We start from the raw sequence: 21,109 nt of genomic DNA, 5'->3' as shown, positions 1-21,109 counted from the left end.
GTACCCATCACTGACAAACTGAAATGGTCCACCCACGCAGACAGTGTGGTGAAGAAGGCGCAACAGAGCCTCTTCAACCTCAGGAGGCTGAAGAAATTTGGCTTGGCACCTAAAACCCTCACAAATCTTTTTGAATGGTCATCCAACTCGGAATTCCAAGTTGGAAACTCTGGCATCTTTCTAGAGTTCTGACCTGAAGATTACCAACGTCATGATTTGACCTCGTTTTTTTCCTGAGTTCCCATTTGTCTTGAAAGCACCATGGGAACTCGGAAAAAAACTAGGTCATTGGCTATCATAACTTCAGTGATCTTCAGGTTGGAAAGTCAGAGCTCTAAAGATGCCAGAGTTTGCGACATGGAATTCTGAGTTGGATCAGAGCTCGTTTTCTTCCTGAGTTCCCAGCTGTCTTGAACGCACTGAAGTCGGAAGTCGGAGATTTCCGAGTTCCCAATTCCAATTTGTCTTGAACACGGCAATCGAGGAGGCACGTTATACTTACTCATCGTCAACATCGCTAATGCCGCACTTGCTAACTGGTTGTAGTTATATGCGTGCGACGTTCATCGAATCAGCAAGTCGAACATTTCCGAGTTTCCTAGTTCCGACTAGTATGTGAACGCTTACACACAGATACTGGGGCAAGCAAGCATGCCATACGCTAACCTACTTCTACTGTATGACATATCATTTGAATATGCCAAATAGCTCCTCCCCCATTTCCTATTGCTACAGCGTTGTAGGGGTTGGGCTGGAGTAGAGCACATTATGTCCATAACGAGTCGAGACATGAAGGAATTAACGAAACTATAGTTTTACAACAACAAAATAACGTGGGTCACTTCAGGGACTCGGAGCTATTCAACTACAGATGTGACTGTTTCAGAACCGTTATGTCAAACATGAAACGACAAAGTTCATGGCAGGAAGATATCGCCCGAAACTTTTCCAGACTATTTCAAAGAACTAAATCTCAAGACCCTGGGAAAACAGAGGAAAGCAACATCAGGTATGAGCCACAAAGTTAACATTGTAACAAATAACAATTCTACTTTAGTGTAATGGTTTTCCAGCTTCTAGTTTTCCAAACAAAACCGCGCTTGAATATGATGTGAAGCACGAGGACAAGAGGTTTGGCAGGAGCGGCAGACAGTGGTCGCAATCTGTTACATTTTCCATCTACATTGTAACTTCTCTCGGAATCTAACATTGTCATTCTGTTTCTATTTAGGCTATCTACTTCGTTGTTTATATATCTATTAACTACATAGCCAATTCATAGGCGCTAATCTTAATTTATCTTCCCGAGGGATTTTTGTTAAGAGGCCCGAAGCTTGCTCTAAACGTTGACACGCATCGGTTACATTTTACATTTTACACACCTTTATTGGGTTAGTGTTCCCATAAGCCATATCTCTGTTACAGCGCTTGTTTGCTAAAACAGAGGTGACCACCTGTGCTATTAACTATCTACCCATGCTCTGAACACCTGTGTGTAAACATAACTGGGGAGGAAAGTCAACTGGAGGCACACAGCATATGAATCTGTGCAAATCAGGTAGAGTAATTTTATATTTTTTATTTGAAAGATTCATTATAACTGATATGAAAGATAAGGGCCATGTGTTCCGAAACCCGTTTTGCAAGCGATTATTATTGACGTTTCAGCATCGGAATTGTAGTTCACATGGCCAGCTGTGGTGTGGGCGAAGCTAACCGCTGAAAACCCTATGGAGAGAGAGGTATTCAAGCGCTACTAACTACATAGCTGCTTTTAGCAACCTGGTGTATTTACATACACTAGCGTTGCTCCCATTTGTATTGGGTTGCAGAGAAAAACAATCAACGGGAAGCCAGGAATTAAATCAAATTCAACTTACTGTGCTGGTGGACAGGATGGTTGGTAGTTATGACAGCGGAATTTGAGACAATATCTAAAGGAACATAAACTCAGCCAAAATCAAAAGTAACAGTCAGTATCTGGTGTGGCCACCAGCTGCATTAAGTACTGCAGTGCATCTCCTCCTCATGGACTGCACCAGATTTGCCAGTTCTTGCTGTGAGATGTTACCCCAATCTTCCACCAAGGCACCTGCAAGTTCCCAGACATTTCTTGGGGGGAATGGCCCTAGCCCTCACCCTCCGATCCAACAGATCCCAGACTTGCGCAATGGGATTGAGATCCGGGCTCTTCGCTGGCCATGGCAGAACACTGACATTTCTGTCTTGCAGGAAATCACGCACAGAACGAGCAGTATGGCTGGTGGCATTGTCATGCTGGAGGGTCATGTCAGGATGAGCCTGTAGGAAGGGTACCACATGAGGGAGGAGGATGTCTTCCCTGTAACGCACCGTGTTGAGATTGCCTGCAATGACAACAAGCTCAGTCCGATGATGCTGTGACACACCGCCCCAGACCATGACGGACCCTCCACCTTCATAATCGATTGCGCTCCAGAGTACAGGCCTCAGTGTAACGCTCATTCCTTTGACGATAAACGCGAATCTGACCATCATCCCTGGTGAGACAAAACCGCAACTCGTCAGTGAAGAGCACTTTTTCCCAGTCCTGTCTGGTCCAGCTACGGTGGGTTTGTGCCCATAGGCAACAGTGATGTCTAGTGAGGACCTGCCTTACAACAGGCCTACAAGCCCTCAGTCCAGCCTCTCTCAGCCTATTGCAGACAGTCTGAGCACTGATGTAGGGATTGTGCTTTCCTGGTGTAACTCGGGCAGTTGTTGTTGCCATCCTGTACCTGCCCCGTAGGTGTGATGTTCGGATGTACCGATCCTGTGCAGGTGTTGTTACAAGTGGTCTGCCACTGCGAGGACGATCAGTTGTCCGTCCTGTCTCCCTGTAGTGCTGTTTTAGGTGTCTCACAGTACGGACATTGCAATTTATTGCCCTGGCCACATCTGAAGTCCTCATGCCTTCTTGCAGCATGTCTAAGGCACGTTCACGCATATGAGCAGGGACCCTGGGCTTCTTTCTTTTGGTGTTTTTCAGAGTCAGTAGAAAGGCCTCTTTAGTGTCCTAAGTTTTCATAACTGTGACCTTAATTGCCTACCGTCTGTAAGCTGTTATTGTCTTAACGACCGTTCCACAGGTGCATGTTCATTAGTTGTTTATGGTTCATTGAACACGCATGGGAAACATTGTTTAAACCCTTTACAATGAAGATCTGTGAAGTTATTTGGATTTTTACAAATTTTTACAAGACAGGGTCCTGAAAAAGGGACGTTTCTTTTTTTGATGAGTTTATTATTAAACAAACTTTCCAAATGTGGGTCTGTTGTAGACCCACTTCCTCTCTGCATATCTCATGTCAAAATAAAAGTCCTGCAAGTGCGCCATATGTGGACCAAAAAATTATATTTTATTTTGACATGAGGTAAGCAGAGAGGAAGTGTGTCTACAACAGACCTAGGTTTGGTCTGTTTAATACCTTCCTTTAGATATTTTGTCTCAAATTTCCCCAATCATAATGACTAACCGTCCTGCCCAGCGGCACAGTAAGTTGAAATATAATTGTATTTAACTTTTGGCTTCCCGCGGACTGCTTTTACATTTTACATTTACATTTTAGTCATTTAGCAGACGCTCTTATCCAGAGCGACTTACATATTTATTTATTTTTATACTGGCCCCCCGTGGGAATTGAACCCACAACCCTGGCGTTGCAAACGCCATGCTCTATCAACTGAGCTACATCCCTGCCGGACATTCCCTCCTCTACCCTGGATGACGCTGGGCCAATTGTGCGCCGCCCATGAGTCTCCCGGTCGCGGCCGGCGGCGACAGAGCCTGGATTCGAACCAGGATCTCTAGTGGCACAGTTAGCACTGCGATGCAGTGCCTTAGACCACTGCGCCACTCAGAGCAATGCTAGTGTATGTAAATACACCCGTGTTGCTAAAAGCAGTTACTAACTACAATGTAACCATATTTATTAGCTTTTAATGGAAAACTAAACAGCATTATGATTGTCAACATGCCAGGCAGTGGCGAGTGCGAGAACTGGCACAAATCTGACCATCTGTCATTGTGGAGAAACAATTGAGGGGTTCATAGTAACCCTCTTCTACAAACAATTTAGTTTTGCCTGTTCTGATAGAAAGTAGGGCCGCAATAAACATAATAAAACTATTTTAAACGCTTAGGCTACTTGTCATATGGAATGATAACAAACACTGTACAAAGCACAGTTGTACTGTAATATTCAGGAGGGTGTGTCAATACTCTGCAAAATGCACTTGATACATTTCAAACTGGTTGAGTCAGGGAAGTATGTATCTGTGAGGAGTTAGCTGTCAGTCGTGCTGGCTAAACAAATGACAGGGCAGCAGTGTGTTTGGGAGGCCCAATGAGTACACCAGGGTTCCCCAACTGGCGGCCCACAGATTTTATTTGCCCCCCCACCACGCACACGTTTTCTGAGCAATTTATGAGCAACTTATTCCACATTTTGTTGTTAGTCTGAATTCAAACTCAATTAAATATATTTTCTTTCTCACTGATCTACACACAATATCCCATAATGACAAAGTGAAAACATGTTTTTTGATTTTATTTGCAAATGTATTCCAAATGAAATACATAAATATCTAATTTACATAAATATTCACACCTCTGAGTCAATACTTTGTAGAATCATTTTTAGCAGCGATTACAGCTCTGAGTCTTTCTGAGTAAGTCTGTAAGAGCTTTCCACACCTGGATTGTGCAACATTTCCCCATTATTATTTTCAAAATTCTTCAAGCTCTGTCAAATTGATTGTTGATCATTGCTAGACAACCATTTTCAGGTATTGCTATAGATTTTCCAGTAGAGGGTCAATTCATCTCCCAGTGTCTGGTGGAAAGCAGACTGGATTCCTCTAGGATTTTGCCTGTGCTTAGCACCCTTCCGTTTATTTTTTATCCTGAAACTCCCCAGTCCTTAACGATTACAAGCATACCCAAAGCATGATGTAGCCACCACTATGCTTGAAAATATGCAGAGTGGTACTCCTTAATGTGTTGTATTGGATTTGCCCTCAAACATAACATTGTATTCAGGTCAAAAATGTAATTGCTTTGCCACATTTTTTGCAGTATTACTTTAGTGCCCTGTTGCAAACAGGATGCATATTTTTGAATATTTTTGTTCTGTACTGGCTTCCTTCTTTCCACTCTGTCAATTAGGTTAGTATTGTTGAGTAACTACAATGTTGATGATCCATCCTCCGTTTTTTTCCTATCACAGTCATTCAACTCTCTAACTGTTTTAAATTCACCATTGGCCTCATGGTGAAATCCCTGAGCGGTTTCTTTCCTCTCCGGCAACCAAGTTAGGAAGGACTCCTGTATCTTTGTAGTGACTGGCAGTGCTCTAAGGCTGGCAGTGCTCTAATGCTGCAATGTATGCCTCTTTTCAGTCTTGCCTTTCAAGCAGCATTTAGTAATATCAATTAAACAATTGAGTGCCAGGGAGAACCAAAATTCCAACAGGACTTCCGCTGTATAAAACTCATGTGCAACTCTGGTTTATTCTTCTGATCAATTTTTTTTCTCCCATCACAAGTGGCCAGGAGAATGCAGTCAGCAGCAGCCTCAGCAGTGAGACCAATGAAGGGGAACCATCGCTGCACCAAGAAGACCTGGAGCTGTCCAAGGTATGGAGGTCAAGCAGAGCTGATTGGTCAATCCATACCTGGTGCCCATGTAGCAGTATTGCTTCCATCCCTCTCCTTTCCCCAACCTGGGCTCGAACCAGGGACCCTCTGCACACATCGACAACAGTCACCCATGAAGCATAGTTCCCTATTGCTCAACAAAAATCACAGCCCTTGCAGAGCAAGGGAAACAACTACTTCAAGGTTTCAGAGCGAGTGACGGTACCGAATGAAACGCTACAAGCGTGCATCGCTAACTAGCTAGCCATTTCACACCGGTTACACCCATGACTGTGTACAAGTAAACAAGGCTCACACAGAGAGAACCTGTAACACTAACAGTGCTGCTGTCGAATGCTGAGTAGAACAGTTGAAGGATGATTGCATAAGAAGTGGCCCAAGGGCTCTCTTGAAGCTCTTGCCCTCAGGCTGTGTGTGTGTGTGTGTGTGTGTGTGTGTGTGTGTGTGTGTGTGTGTGTGTGTGTGTGTGTGTGTGTGTGTGTGTGTGTGTGTGTGTGTGTGTGTGTGTGTGTGTGTGTGTGGTGCATGCACACATGCATTTGTTTAGTACAGTAGCGTTAAGTAAGAATTCTAACCATCAACCAGGGCGGTTTGATTTTGCAGTCAGGGCTGTGGGCTTACATTTTCCATAGCCTACTGCTGGCAAATTATAGTGCTGACCCTGGCAGTATATTATTTGCACGTAACCAGAAATAATTCTAGCATAGCTTTTAAAGCCAGCTTAACAACAGGATTTGCCCCTGACTCAAGTGGTCCCCATTTATAGTAGGGCTGAATTGAATACCATTTCTGTAGCCATCTTTCTACCAGACATCCTCCAGCCAACAAATACTTTCTTACAAGTTTCTGGGAAAATAAATACAGTCTACTGGGCTCGTTAGATCATCAATCAAATGGAGAATTATGTCAGGTATGTGCTGCCCAGTTGAGAGAGGGAAGGAGCTCATATTTCTTCTGCTGAATCTCTCTCTCTCCTGTAAAATGTATTGACTTGGGTTGGTCTTGTCTAAACATACACTACCGTTCAAAAGTTTAGGGTCACTTAGAAATGTCCTTGTTTTCGATAGAAAAGCAAATTTTTTGTCCATTAAAATACCATCAAATCGATCAGAAATACAGTGTAGACATTGTTAATGTTGTAAATGGCTATTGTAGCTGGAAATGGCTGATTTTAATGGAATATCTACATAGGCATACAGAGGCCCATTATCTCAGACTGGCCAATAAAAATAAAAGATTAAGATGGGCAGTCTGAGATATGGCTTTTTCTTTGCAACTCTGCCTAGAAGGTCAGCATCCCGGAGTCGCCTCTTCACTGTTGACGTTGAGACTGGTGTTTTGCGGGTACTATTTAATAAAGCTGCCAGTTGAGGACCTGTGAGGCGCCTTTTTCTCAAACTAGACACTCTAATGTATTTGTCCTCTTGCTCGTTGTGCACCTGGGCCTCCCACTCCTCTTTCTATTCTCGTTAGAGCCAGTTTGCGCTGTTCTGTGAAGGGAGTAGTACACAGCGTTGTACGAGATCTTCAGTTTCTTGGCAATTTCTCACATGGAATAGCCTTCATTTCTCAGAACAAGAATAGACTGACGGGTTTCAGAAGAAAGTTATTTGTTTCTGGCCATTTTGAGCCTGTGATCGAACCCACAATTGCTGATGTTCCAGATACTCAACTAGTCTCAAGAAGGCCAGTTTTTATTGCTTCTTTAATCAGCACAACAGTTTTCAGCTGTGCTGACATAATTGCAAAAGGGTTTTCTAATGATCAATTAGCCTTTTAAAATGATAGACTTGGATTAGCAAACACAACGTGCCATTGGAACACAGGACTGATGGTTGCTGATAATGGGCCTCTGTACACCTATCTAGATATTCCATAAAAAATCAGCCGTTTCCAGCTACAATAGCCATTTACAACATTAACAATGTCTACACTGTAATTCTGATCACTTTGATGTTATTTTAATGGACAAAAAAAATGCTTTTCTTTCGAAAAACAAAGACATTTCTAAGTGACCCCATACTTTTGAACGGTAGTGTACATTTTGAGTGAATAACCTGAAGTAAGTGTTTTTGCGCGAGTGACTCCACCTCCCCTGACCTCAGCTTACAGCAACAATGTCATGTGACTATGTTTGCACGTGCCTACATGTGCCAAAGCTCTCTGTCGGTGTGCCTATGAAAGTGTGTGTGTATAGGGGGGTGGGGTTGCTCATGTGTGAGTATACAGTAAATAATGTAGAAGGATGTGTGTGTGCACTCGCATGACTCATTGCCAGGAGGTTCTATATTAGGAGAACTCTATAAAGACTCTCCAGAGTTTGGGAATGATGAGAAGTCTTGCTACTGTGGCTTGTCTAGCAACACAATCCCTCAACCGCAGTGGAAGGTCAAAATGTCAAAATATGAAAAACCAAATTGCATTCCTAGCCTTGAGGATTCTCTTTACCCCTTCATCTCCTCCTCCTCTTGTTCCCCTTTTCCTCCCTTCAAGCCGTCCCCCTCTCTCACATGGTTCCTCATTAGCTGCTGGCTTCTCTGTCTGGTCTGAAAATACCACTTTAGTCATGTGCTTATTGGCTATGCTTAGAACTCTGTTGTTGATGTTGTGTTAAGTAAAGTATCTATCCCTGGCAGTCAGACATATTTTGTGTCTCACACATGCTTAGCCTACAGAGGGTGGAAAATGCTAACAGTTGCTGGAAAGACTGAGAACCAGCAGCATTGTGACTAGAACCTAACCAATAATAAACACCTCTCTTTGAAGGGTACCTACTGTAAGGACATCATAACATATTCATACACATTTGTAAGCAGTGCGTAAGTATTTTATAAACGTTTACACTTATGTCAACAGCTGCAAGTTGACATTTCTGTTATGTCACCTATGGTAGGTATACTGCAATGACCAGCGTGGGGGGGCTGACTTAAGCATTTATGAAATGCCTATGTTTTTCTTATGAATGTGTTATATATGGGTTATGAAGGTGTCATGACATCGTTATGTAGGTACCCTTGAAATAAAGTGTTACATACATACCCCTCTCTCAAATAGCAAAGCAACATTAGCATCTTTCCTCATTTTCTATTTCCTCTGCGTTAGGTCTTAGCTATAGCATGCTGAGTTTTCCTTGCTTGTCACCCTCTTCCTCTGTAAAGGATGTTCTTGGAAACATTAAGTAGGTCAGCGGCAGCGACAGAAAATAGGAAGCTGCTTTTCTCCCTCAGTTTGTTGGCTTTGTCAGCAGGCCAAACAAGCAGAGAATGGGCTCATCAAAACACGCTCCCCCAGCTCACGGCGGCCGCCCTCCCAGCCCTCATCAACATCCTGCGGAGCGTCTCGCCACGGAAACAGAGGGAGAGAGGCAGGCAGGCATCTGTCTGAGTGTGATGTTGTCTGGGTGCAGGATATACAGTATTCAGATCCCTTGACTTTTTCCACATTTTGTTACGTTACAGCCTTATTCTAAAGTTGATTAAATAGTTTTTTCCCCTCATCAATCTACACACAATATCCCATAATGACAAAGTAAAAACAGGTTTTTAGACATTTTTGCAAATATATTACAAATAATTAACTGAAATATACAATTTACATAAGTATTCAGACCCTTTACTCAGTACTTTGAAGCACCTTTGGCAGCGATTACAGCCTCAAGCCGTCTTCTTGGGTATGATGCTACAAGCTTGGTACACCTGTATTTGGGGAGTTTCTCCCATTCTTCTCTGCAGATCCTCTCAAGATCTGTCAGGCTGGATGGGGAGTGTCGTTGCACAGCTATTTTCACGTCTCTCCAGAGATGTTCGATCGGGTTTAAGTCTGGGATCTGGCTGGGCCACTCAAGGACATTCAGAGACTTGTCCCGAAGCCACTCCTGCGTTGTCTTGGCTGTGTGCTTAGGGTCGTTGTCCTGTTGGAAGGTGAACCTTCGCCCCAGTCTGAGGTCCTGAGCGCTCTGGAGCAGGTTATCAAGGATCTCTCTGTACTTTGCTCCGTTCATCTTTCCCTCGATCCAGACTAGTCTCCCAATCCCTGCTGCTGAAAAACATCCCTACAGCATGATGCTGCCACCACCATGCTTCACCATAGGGATGGTGCCAGGTTTCCTCTAGACGTGATGCTTGGCATTCAGGCCAAAGGGTTCAATCTTGGTTTCATCAGACCAGAGAATCTTGTTTCTCATGGTCTGTGTGTCCTTTAGGTACCTTTTGGCAAACTCCAAACGGGCTGTCATGTACCTTTTACTGAGGAGTGGCTTCCGTCTGGCCACTCGACAATAAAAGCCTGATTTGGTGGAGTGCTTCAGAGATGGTTGTACTTCTGGAAGGTTCTCCCATCTCCACAGAGGAACTCTGGAGCTCTGTCAGAGTGACCATTTGGGTTCTTGGTCACTTCCCTGACCAAGGCCCTTCTCCCCCGATTGCTCTGTTTGGTCGGGCGGATAGCTCTAGGAAGAGTCTTGGTGGTTCCAAACTTCTTCCATTTAAGAATGATGGAGGACACTGTGTTCTTGGGGACCTTCAATGCTGCAGAAATGTTTTGGCGCCCTTCCCCAGATCTGTGCATCGACACAATCCTGCCTTGGAGCTCTACGGCCAATACCTTCGACCTCATGGCTTGGTTTTTGCTCTGATTTGCATTGTCAACTGTGGGACCTTATATAGACAGGTGTGTGCCTTTCCAAATCATGTCCAATCAATTTAATTTACTCAATTTGGCTTTCATAGCAAATGGTCTGAATACTTATGTAAATAAGGTATTTAAGTTTTTAATTTTTAATATATTAGCAAACATTTCTAAAAACCTGTTTTTGCTTTGTCATTATGGGGTATTGTGTGTAGATTGATGGGATTTTATTTTATCCATTTTAGAATAAGGCTGTAACGTAACAAAGTGGAAAAAGTCAAGGGGTCTGAATACTTTCCGAATGCACTGTAAAGGATTGTTGTACATAACTTTTACCCATCTTTTGAGAGATTCTCCAAAGTTGAAAAGATCCAGGCATTTATAAACAGATTCTAGACATACTGTATCGAAGGCTTTCTCAAAATCTGATAGATTATACCTGGTTTCCCTGCATTCTCATAGTTTTCAGTTATTTGTAGTAGTTGTCTAATGTTGTCTCCATTTTGCCAATATTTTTGTGTTGTAACATTGAATGGTGAGGGGCTTATTTAAAATGTTTTAAAGACTGTGTCTTTGTACTGCCCCGCTGGCTCCTGCTTTCATTCGGAGAGAGATCAGTCCCTCTTTTTTTGTGTCCGACAGTTTACCATCCATATATAAGTATTTAAAACATGATAGTAATGGATCTTTCAGTAGTTCATAAAAAGTTGGATATCTCTATTGTAGGAATGGGCAACTTTGTTGGAGGTGTGGGCCACCAATAATCTGAACTCCTCGTGAGGGGCGCTGTGGCAAGCGGGTCTGCGTATCCACATCCATAGCCACACATGCAGTCAGAGCCGAGCCTTTTGGGGACCCTTTTTCGGGCTCCCCTCCCCCCTTGCAAGCAAAACATTTTAGCCGTGCCCCTCTTGACAGTGGAGTGAAAAAAATGATGTTTTAGAGTTCAATTCCTGCAATTCTACACAGTTTACATGTGGTGTACAGAAAATATTGCAATTTTATAACAAATGTCATGCAATTCTTCTCATTTTACCATGGGACAGAGAGAAACATTTTCAGTTTTACAGCTAATTTCCTGCAATTATACATATTTTGTCATAGGGTGGAGAGAAATGTTTTCATATTTTTTATGTGATAGCTGAGTGAGAGTGACTAACAAAATCAATGGGGGCCCCCTGGTCGGTAATTCGACCATGATTACTACACGCTTAGATAGCTGGCTAGACTGTTACCAATCTAAAATATGTTAGCTGACATGGGCTAATTGAGTGACTGTCAGTGACTGACATAACAACCACACTGACATAACAACCCACCCCCCCCAAAAAAAGGTCTTCATAATATTTATTTTGGTGTCGCAGAACATTTAACATGATTTTTTTGAATATTTACATTTACATTTGAGTCATTTTAGCAGACGCTCTTATCCAGAGCGGCTTACAGTTAGTGAGTGCATACATTATTTTTTATTTATTATCTCAACTCATCGTCAAGTCAGGTTGGAGGAACTTGACAATAACATTTGTAAAAAATATTTTGCTTCCTCATTCAAAATGTCCTTTGGTGAGAGAAGGATTTCTCCATCATTGTTGGAAAATCTTGGTGCATATATATTTTTTTTGGATAAATTAATCTTGAATATGTTCCTCAAACTCCTTTTTGTTTTGAGTCTAGATTATTCAGTGCTTCTGTAGTACATTTTAGAGCCCGACTGATAAGGGATTTTTGGATCCGATTTTAGAGTGGAAATATTCACGTTAACTGATATATCTGCCGATAGTTTTTATTGTAGCTGGAATAAAAATCATTTTAAAAAATCTGTATTGATTGTGCTTAAAAAAGCCCTACAAAGATACTCAGAAAGCTGATTGCTTAAATTTGAGGAAAGAACATCAACGTAAGCACCACATAAAATTTAGGCCACCAGAAAGACAATATTTTTTATATGGAAAAACTGTGTTACTCTAGTGAAAGGAGGATAAACTGCACTGATTCCAGCAAAATATTAGCTTAGGCTCTGAAGACTGAACTGCCTCATGCTAGCCAATGTATTGGTATTTAGTAGGCTTCGGGGGTATCCAGATTTTCATATCGTCATACGGTCCTTCTCTCATCCTGGGATTTATGGTATTACCGGCATAGCACACAAGGGGCACTAAAAACGCACAAACTAATAGCGAAATCACATAGACCCAGTTAGCTAAATGCTAACAAGCAAAACAAACTAATTGCAAAGTCAAGCAAATCCAGCTCATAAAGTTATACAAGCATAGCTAGTAGGTACTGAATGTCATTTTCGGTGAGTGTGGACATTTACAAGCGAAAGTGAACGACATAAATTGTGCTAATGAACAAAGTTGTGATGCATGCTTTTCTGAAGGAAGAGCAGCATGTGTACACAGAGAAGGAAGGGAGAAGAACAGTGAAGGGAAAAAAAACACTAGTAGGAAGCACAGGGGAAAAATAGCAACTGCACAGATAACTCATCCAGAGCTCTTTGAATTCTGGCAGAAAGCCATGAAGATATCTGATGGCAAACATTTAGTAGTGAATTGCATACAAGTGTAATTTAATCACCTCATGTGCGCCAAATAACAGAGACTCGCAGATAGATATAGAACACTATGAACTCACTAGCTCCTGCTTTCTCCCGTTGTGCTATTTACAAACAAACATGTGACTGGCTCAACTGTAAAATAATGTGACAGGTGAAATGAAGAACGCAATCTGCTTTATCTCCTAACGTATTGCACAAGTTGACTGCAGGTATGAACTTAAGTAGCTACAAATATTCAGATTAATAAAAAAAACGTAAAATAAATAGTTTTGACAGTATTGAAAAACCATCCCGTTACTTTTTCCAAATACTCGGTATACGATATACCGCCCAAGCCTAGTAGCTATATTTTCATCAATTGTAGGACTGTAGCCACTGAATTCTGGTAGTTGTCACTTGAAAGGAAAACCATCAATCACAAAATTTGCAGCTGGCACAGCGCTGCCTCTCGCCCCAAGCGTTGCCAAAGTGAACGGTCCTTGCTATCCGGGGATCCTTGGGACGTCCCTACCCTATTGAAGTTGACATTTTAAAATGGTTGCGGTAAGGGTTATGGTTAGGGTAGGGGTTAAGATTAGGGTTTAGCGTAGGGATGTCCCAAGGATTCCGGATAGCACTAACCCTCAGTGAACAGCGTCAAGTACTCTCACACAGCTATTTAGCTGGCTAGATGGGGGTGGCGAAACGTGAATTTGGACCAGTCCCCTGACAACCCATACATCAAAGCATAGCTATGAAGCGCTACTTTGTAACCTGCTATGTTTTTTGTGTCTCTGAATTTTGTCACGACACCCAACACCCTACCTTAACACTTTACGTAACAGTATATGGCCAGTGCGCATTTTTGGCACTTTATTGCGCTGGCAAGCAGTAACAGTTAGTTCACAGTAGAGAACTAGTCTTGCTGTAACGCGCCAAGGCAACATAGGCTTAAGGCGTCAGCATGCTTCGGTTCGGCTGGCGCCTAGCCGAACAAGAAAAAAGCGGCGATAGTACTGTTTGTCCATCTTGAGACGCCGTAGCCAGTATACACTTCCGCAAAATCGTCAGAATGAATCTAAGATTATTCAATAAATCGGTCAAAAAATGTGCATGAAAACGAGTCGTCTTTCGTTGAATGTCAACAAACACTTCATTGCAGAATCCCTCATGTTGACCAATCGCCCACAAAGGGGCATTGACTTCGGCTGCCGACTTCGGCTTGCCTCGAGAATTTTTGTGTGTGTGCACGAACAGCCGAAAAAAACCTTGCAGAAGACCAAAACCTAATAAAAATATAAACAATGTGATCATAATATATGCACAAACTGTTCCAGACTGTTTCGGATGGGAAACATGCGGACGCCTTTATAGCCACGTAAAGAGCGCCCTCCTTCAGGACAAATAATGAAAAGCAAAAAAAAAAAAGACATTCCCTATTTACATTTAAGTCATTTAGCAGACGCTCTTATCCAGAGCGACTTACAAATTGGTGCATTCAACTTAGGATAGCCAGTGGGACAACCACGTCTTGATCACAGTAAGTACACTTCTTCAAACAAGCAGCTGTGAGCAAAGTCAGTGCAATCAGGGACAACTACATCTCGATCACAATAAGTACATTTCTTTAAACAAGTCAGTGCTAGCAGGTGAAATTAGTCAGGTGTTAGTTTAGACAAAAGACAGTTGTAGTAAAGGGGAGGGTAGAAGGATTACTATTCCAGGTATTCCTTAAAGAGGTAGGTTTTCAAGTGTCTCCGGAAGGTGGTCAGTGACTCCGCTGTCCTGGCGTCGTGGGGGAGCTTGTTCCACCATTGGGGTGCCAGAGCAGCGAATAGCGTTGACTGGGCTGAGTGGGAACTGTGCTTCCGTAGAGGTAGGGGGGCTGGCAGGCCAGAGGTGGATGAACGTAGTTCCCTCGTTTGAGTGTAGGGTCTGATCAGAGGCTGAAGGTAAGGAGGTGCCGTTCCCCTCACAGCTAATAATAATAATAATAATAATAATAATATGCCATTTAGCAGACGCTTTTATCCAAAGCGACTTACAGTCATGCGTGCATACATTTTTGTGTATGGGTGGCAGAGCATATGAGCGGAGTGGAGCGGTGAGAATCTCAGCTCCTCGCTCACTGAGCTGTTCACCCCTCCGCTCCCCCCGCTCAAAGCCACTTCAGACCAGTCCGCTCATTATCGCTCAGCGCTCAACGAAGTTTGCATCGCGCTCCACTCAAATCGCCCCCTCGCTCGCTCCAAAAAAGGAAAAAAATCTGCATGTATTTCACTTTTAGCTTAAACCACAGCCTTACCTCCCAAAGAACTAAAGAGCAACAACAACATTTTCCAAATATAAATGTTTTATTTCAAATTACAAATTAGGCCTAGCCTATGTAAGAAGGAATATACACAAAAAGTACTGTAAAATTAAACGAATCAATGGGCCTAATTACATAAATAAAAATATACAGGCTATACATCAAAGTTTTAAAAGTAAATTAACTATTAGGCCAAAATTCTGATAACTGAACTTTTGCGCAGCTTGCACGTGGATTACAATTAAAATAGGCTTGTATCCATTGTCAAACTTTAAAATAAAATTTAAAAAAATGAATTGCTTTCCTTATCTACAGTTCTTTTGAGTTCACCTTCAAGAACACAAGTTTGACCAATGTCTGAGGCTTCAGACTCATGCGGTGGTTTCTTGACAGCAGGCCAGCAGCGGAGAAAACCCTCTCTGCGCTCGCAGACCCGCTTGGGATGCTGAACACAATGCAAGCTACTTTAGCCAGGCGGGGAAAAGACGTGGAGTTTTCTTTCCAAAATCGAATAACATCTGCGTCCGGGTTCTGTCTCGGGGATGAGCGGTAATTTTCGACTTCACCTTTGGCGTCTCCGGTTATGCGTAGCTGCTCACTGAAGTATGACCCGAACAGGCAAGCTCTTTTTGGTTCAGGCTCGGGATTCAGGTCAGCGGCGTGTGGGGTGTCTGTCTCGGGTGTCCCGCTGGGAGCGTTAATTTCCTCAGCTTCTTTTATGAGGAGGTTGCAGATCTCCCCGAGTTTGTTGCATACAGACTCATCTCGGATTATCCATTCTGTCTTGAAACGGGGATCTAACACTGATGCTAAAATGAGATGTTTATCAGTATAGTATATTCCATAGCGAATTGACACGTTGTTAGCCAATGTTTCTGCAAAAGCAGCGATGCCCATTGAAAGTGCAGCGTGAGTGTCATCGGTGAGCAGGGATTTGATTTCTGTGACAGCAGGGAGGATCATCCCCAGGTTCCCCAGCTCCTTCTGCATTTTGTCTGTGAGGTCTGCCAGTGGTGTCAGCACACTGAAAAGGTGCGTCAGCTGCCGTACTTGATTCAGGGTGATGTTAGCAACATTAGACTTGAGTTTGTTTTGCCATAACAGTTCTTTTTGGAATAACCGGATGAACGACTGAATCAAGTGATCCATCAAGTGGCGCAGGCATTTGTGGGGCGGACACCTAATTGGTCGGTTTCCTCTGTGTTCAGGGTGCTCTTGCGTACACTTTTTACCAGGTGCCCAACTTTCACTAACAGCCTATTAATGTTGTCGTGCTCTTTAATGGCGTCTGATCGCCAGCTGAAGCATGTGAATGGGGCATCTCAGATGTAAATTTAACACAGTAAAGTACAGATTTATCATAGTTTCTACATTAGAGGTTATCACTTCCACATGGACTTGCGAGGGCGCAGGTGGTCCCTCATCCTCCTCTTCATGTTCTGCACTGCTGCTGGCATCCGCGGTCACTTCACCCTCCTCCTCCTCTTCAGTGCCAGGGAGGAGGTTAAATGCCTTGATCATGTTGCTGGCACTGTCAGTGATGACCCGAATCACACGTCGTTGCACGTTCCAATATTTCAGTACACTTTCATACTTTTGGTAAATACGATCTGCGGTATGGTGCCCCTGTATGTGCTCACAGCCCAACACAACCGTGTGCCCCCGGAACGTCCCATCAATGAAACTGGCCACGATGCCAAGGAAGCTGTGCCCTCTTCTACTGGTCCAAATGTCCACTGACTGAACGAGCCCATCACCATTTTGCAGTAGGTCTTGCAGTTTGGCTTCCATCTCTTCCAGGGCATGTGGCATGAATGTGTCCCGTACGGTGTTGTAGCATGGGGGGGGGGGGGGGGTGTAGCCCGGTTGAGCTGTGCTGGCGAAGTGTTGCATCCCTTCGCGTTCTCCTTTACTCAGCGGTTCATAGTCCATGTAAATCATTTTTTAAAATGCTACATCCAGCTCTCTTTTTCTCTCCCTTGTTATTTTACATTTACATTTTAGTCATTTAGCAGACGCTCTTATCCAGAGCGACTTACAGGAGCAATTAGGGTTAAGTGCCTTGCTCAAGGGCACATTAACGTCATTTAGCAGACGCTCTTAGCCAGAGCGACTCACAAATTGGTGCGTTCACCCTATAGCCAGTGGGATAACCACTTTACAATTTTTGGGGGGGGGGGTAGAAGGATTACTTTATCCTATCCCAGGTATTCCTTAAAGAGGTGGGGTTTCAAATGTCTCCGGAAGGTGGTGAGTGACTCCGCTGTCCTGGCGTCGTGAGGGAGCTTGTTCCACCATTGGGGTGGGCCTTTGTGGTTGGGCCTTTGTGTGCAGTGAATAAACTTTTGAATTCCTCAACCCTTTTCTCTTGTTGCTGCTGCTGCTCCTCTTGCTCTATAAAATACAAATTCATGGACGACACAATTTAAATTAAACGAACCATATATTAGGCCTACTTTGAATGACAAAACGAATTTGTTTGAATATTAGGCTATATTTACTTTACACTTTTGTTACAAGTTACCCTATTCAACTTGCTAACCTTTTGCTTTCTTCGCAGCATGTTTCTCGTAGCACACTTTCGTGTTTTCGAGAGATGTGTCTTTTTAGATTCCAAAATGAATCTTTACTGACTGAAACGATGTCACCACATTCTTTTTCTTGAACCACATTATCATTGTTAGTTCGTTTTATATTAATAGTACACCTGTATGACTTCTCATTTTCCTTTTTGAAGTACTTGGTGAACTCCATTATTGAGCCGAGTTCTGACTGAAAATAGTCTACTGTTGATGACTGTGCAAGACACAGATGGATTCTGGGTCAGGCTTGAGCATGCTTCAGACTCGTTGTGTGAGCGGAGCGAAATTGGAGCGGGACATAGGGCGACGCTCCGTCCATTTAAAAATGCCGCTCTGCGCTCTGTCCAAAATCCGGCCGCTCGCGCTCCCCGCTCGCTCCCGCTCCACTCCGCTCACATGCTCTGATGGGTGGTCAGCTCCGTAGGCAAGCACCATGGTTTTGTAGTAGATGCGAGCTTCAACTGGAAGCCAATGGAGTGTGCGGAGGAGCAGGGTGACATGAAAGAATTTGGGAAGGTTGAACACCAGACGGACTGCAGCGTTCTGGATATTTGCAGGGGTTTAATGGCACAGGCAGGGAGCCCAGCCAACAGCGAGTTGTAATCCAGACGGGAGATGACAAGTACCTGGATTAGGACCTGTGCCGCTTTCTGTGTAAGGTAGGGTCGTACTCTGCGAATGTTGTAGAGCATGAACCTGCAGGATTGGGTCACCGCTTTGATGTTAGCAGAGAACGACAGGGTGTTGTCTAGGGTCACGCCAAGGTTCTTTGCACTCTGGGAGGAGGACACAATGGAGTTGTCAACCGTGATGGCGAGATCATGGAGCAGGCAGTCCTTCCCCGGGAGGAAGAGCAGCTCCATCTTGCCGAGGTTCAGCTTGAGGTGGTGATCCGACATCCACACGGATATGTCTGCCAGACATGCAGAAATGCGATTCGCCACCTGGTTATCAGAAGGGGGAAAGGAGAAAATTAATTGAGTTTCGTCTGCGTAGCAATGATAGGAGAGACCATGTGAGGATATGACAGAGCCAAGTGACTTGGTGTATAGAGAGAATAGGAGAGGGCCTAGAACGGAGCCCTGGGGGACACCAGTGGTGAGAGCACGTGGTGCGGAGACAGATTCTCGCCACGCCACCTGGTAGGAGCGACCTGTCAGGTAGGACGCAATCCAAGAGTGAGCATCGCCGGAGATGCCCAACTCGGAGAGGTTGGAGAGGAGGATCTGATGGTTCACAGTATCAAAGGCAGCAGACAGGTCTAGAAGGACAAGAGCAGAGGAGAGAGGGTTAGCTTTAGCAGTGCGGAGAGCCTCCGTGACACAGAGAAGAGCAGTCTCAGTTGAATGACCAGTCTTGAAACCTGACTGGTTAGGATCAAGAAGGTCATTCTAAGAGAGATAGCAGGAGAGTTGGCTAGAGATGGCACGCTCAAGAGTTTTGGAGAGAAAAGAAAGAAGGGATACTGGTCTGTAGTTGTTGACATCGGTTGTTGACATCGGAGGGATCGAGTGTAGGTTTTTTGAGGAGGTGTGCAACTCTCGCCCTCTTGAAGACGGAAGGGACATAGCCAGCGGTCAAGGATGAGTTGATGAGCGAGGTGAGGTAAGGGAGAAGGTCTCTGGAAATGGTCTGGAGAAGAGAGGAGGGGATAGGGTCAAGCTGGCCGGTTGTTGGGCGGCCGGCCCTCACAAGTCGCAAGATTTCATCCAGAACTGTGAGGGGTGAGCCATCCTCAGGAAAGGAACTTATCAAGGCGTCAAGCTCATTGATGAACTCTCCAAGGGAACAGAATCAAGCAGGATCCTTCCAAGACTATTAGTTGACACTATGAAGGAGGGCTTCTTTTTTCCTTTTTGTTTTGCGTTTTCTCCATCTGATACCGGTCCTTTTAGGTGGATTAAACACGTATACAAATACATCCGTAAAAGGCTAATATCGGCCGACATCTATCAACCGATAAATCAATCGGGCTCTAGTACATTTATCAACACCATTCATGTGTAATGTTAGATTTTCTAATTTCTGTTGTAAGTCTTTTCTCAGTTGACCGATACCATTTTTGGGATGAAAATGTAATGTCCTCTAAAGGCACATTTAAAGGCATCCCATATGATAAGTGGGTCCGCTGAACCTGTATTGTGCAAAAAAAAGTTATGTTATGAATTCCTTCGTTTTTGTTAAGAAAGTACTGTCAACCAATAAACCCTGGTTAAATTACCAATATCCCTGTCCTCGTGGAAAGTCTGTCATAGTTAAATGGAGGGATATAAGTTGACGATCCTCAACCAATACTTTTTTCACTTTTGGCACCATAGAAAAGGATACCAGAAAATAATAAATCCGACTAGCTTCTTCCAAGTATATCTTTCGAGATCCGGGTTTTTAAACCTCCGAATATCAGTATATTCCAACGTGTCCATAATATTCGTAATCTCTTTGTGTGCCGAGGGTGATAGTTGTTATTATGATTTCCTTTAAGGTCTATTTACGTACTTAAAACTGTGTTATAGTCCTCTACTATTATAATATAGTTATATGTATCTTGGAGACTAATTTGATTATTATAAATATTTTCAAAGAAGTTTGGATCATCATAATTTGGTCCATATAGATTTATGAACTATATACAGTGGGGGAAAAAAGTATTTAGTCAGCCACCAATTGTGCAAGTTCCCCCACTTAAAAAGACGAGAGAGGCCTGTAATTTTCATCATAGGTACACGTCAACTATGACAGACAAAATGAGGGAAAAAAATCCAGAAAATCACATTGTAGGATTTTTTATGAATTTATTTGCAAATTATGGTGGAAAATAAGTATTTGGTCAATAACAAAAGTTTCTCAATACTTTGTTATATACCCTTTGTTGGCAATGACACAGGTCAAACGTTTCTTGTAAGTCTTCACAAGGTTTTCACACACTGTTGCTGGTATTTTGGCCCATTCCTCCATGCAGATCTCCTCTAGAGCAGTGATGTTTTGGGGCTGTCGCTGGGCAACACAGACATTCAACTCCCTCCAACGATTTTCTATGGGGTTGAGATCTGGAGACTGGCTAGGCCACTCCAGGACCTTGAAATGCTTCTCACGAAGCCACTCCTTCGTTGCCCGGGCGGTGTGTTTGGGATCATTGTCATGCTGAAAGACCCAGCCACATTTCATCTTCAATGCCCTTGCTGATGGAAGGAGGTTTTCACTAAAAATCTCACGATATATGGCCCCATTCATTCTTTCCTTTACACGGATCAGTTGTCCTGGTCCCTTTGCAGAAAAACATCCCCAAAGCAGGATGTTTCCACCCCCATGCTTCACAGTAGGTATGGTGTTCTTTGGATGCAACTCAGCATTCTTTGTCCTCCAAACACGACGAGT

At 43.5% G+C, this 21,109-nt stretch overlaps 1 protein-coding gene across 1 annotated transcript in view; it reads left to right on the top strand.

The window, feature by feature from the left end:
* The first annotated feature begins 776 nt into the window (after positions 1–776).
* The window catches only part of LOC311136255 (uncharacterized protein), a 93,944-nt gene continuing 73,611 nt past the window's right edge, over positions 777–21,109 (top strand). Inside the window, exons 1-2 of the mRNA XM_084170386.1 lie at positions 777–1,009; positions 5,565–5,655. Of these exons, the coding sequence (XP_084026512.1) occupies positions 894–1,009; positions 5,565–5,655 (207 nt within the window). The 5' untranslated portion in view covers positions 777–893. The remainder of the gene's footprint in view (positions 1,010–5,564; positions 5,656–21,109) is intronic.

This window comes from Coregonus lavaretus, assembly GCF_964263955.1.
Source record: "Coregonus lavaretus genome assembly, chromosome: 10".
NCBI classification, from domain to species: Eukaryota; Metazoa; Chordata; class Actinopteri; order Salmoniformes; family Salmonidae; genus Coregonus; species Coregonus lavaretus.
The sequence above is the reverse complement of the archived record's forward strand: the minus strand, read 5'-3'. Positions and strand labels throughout refer to the sequence as shown.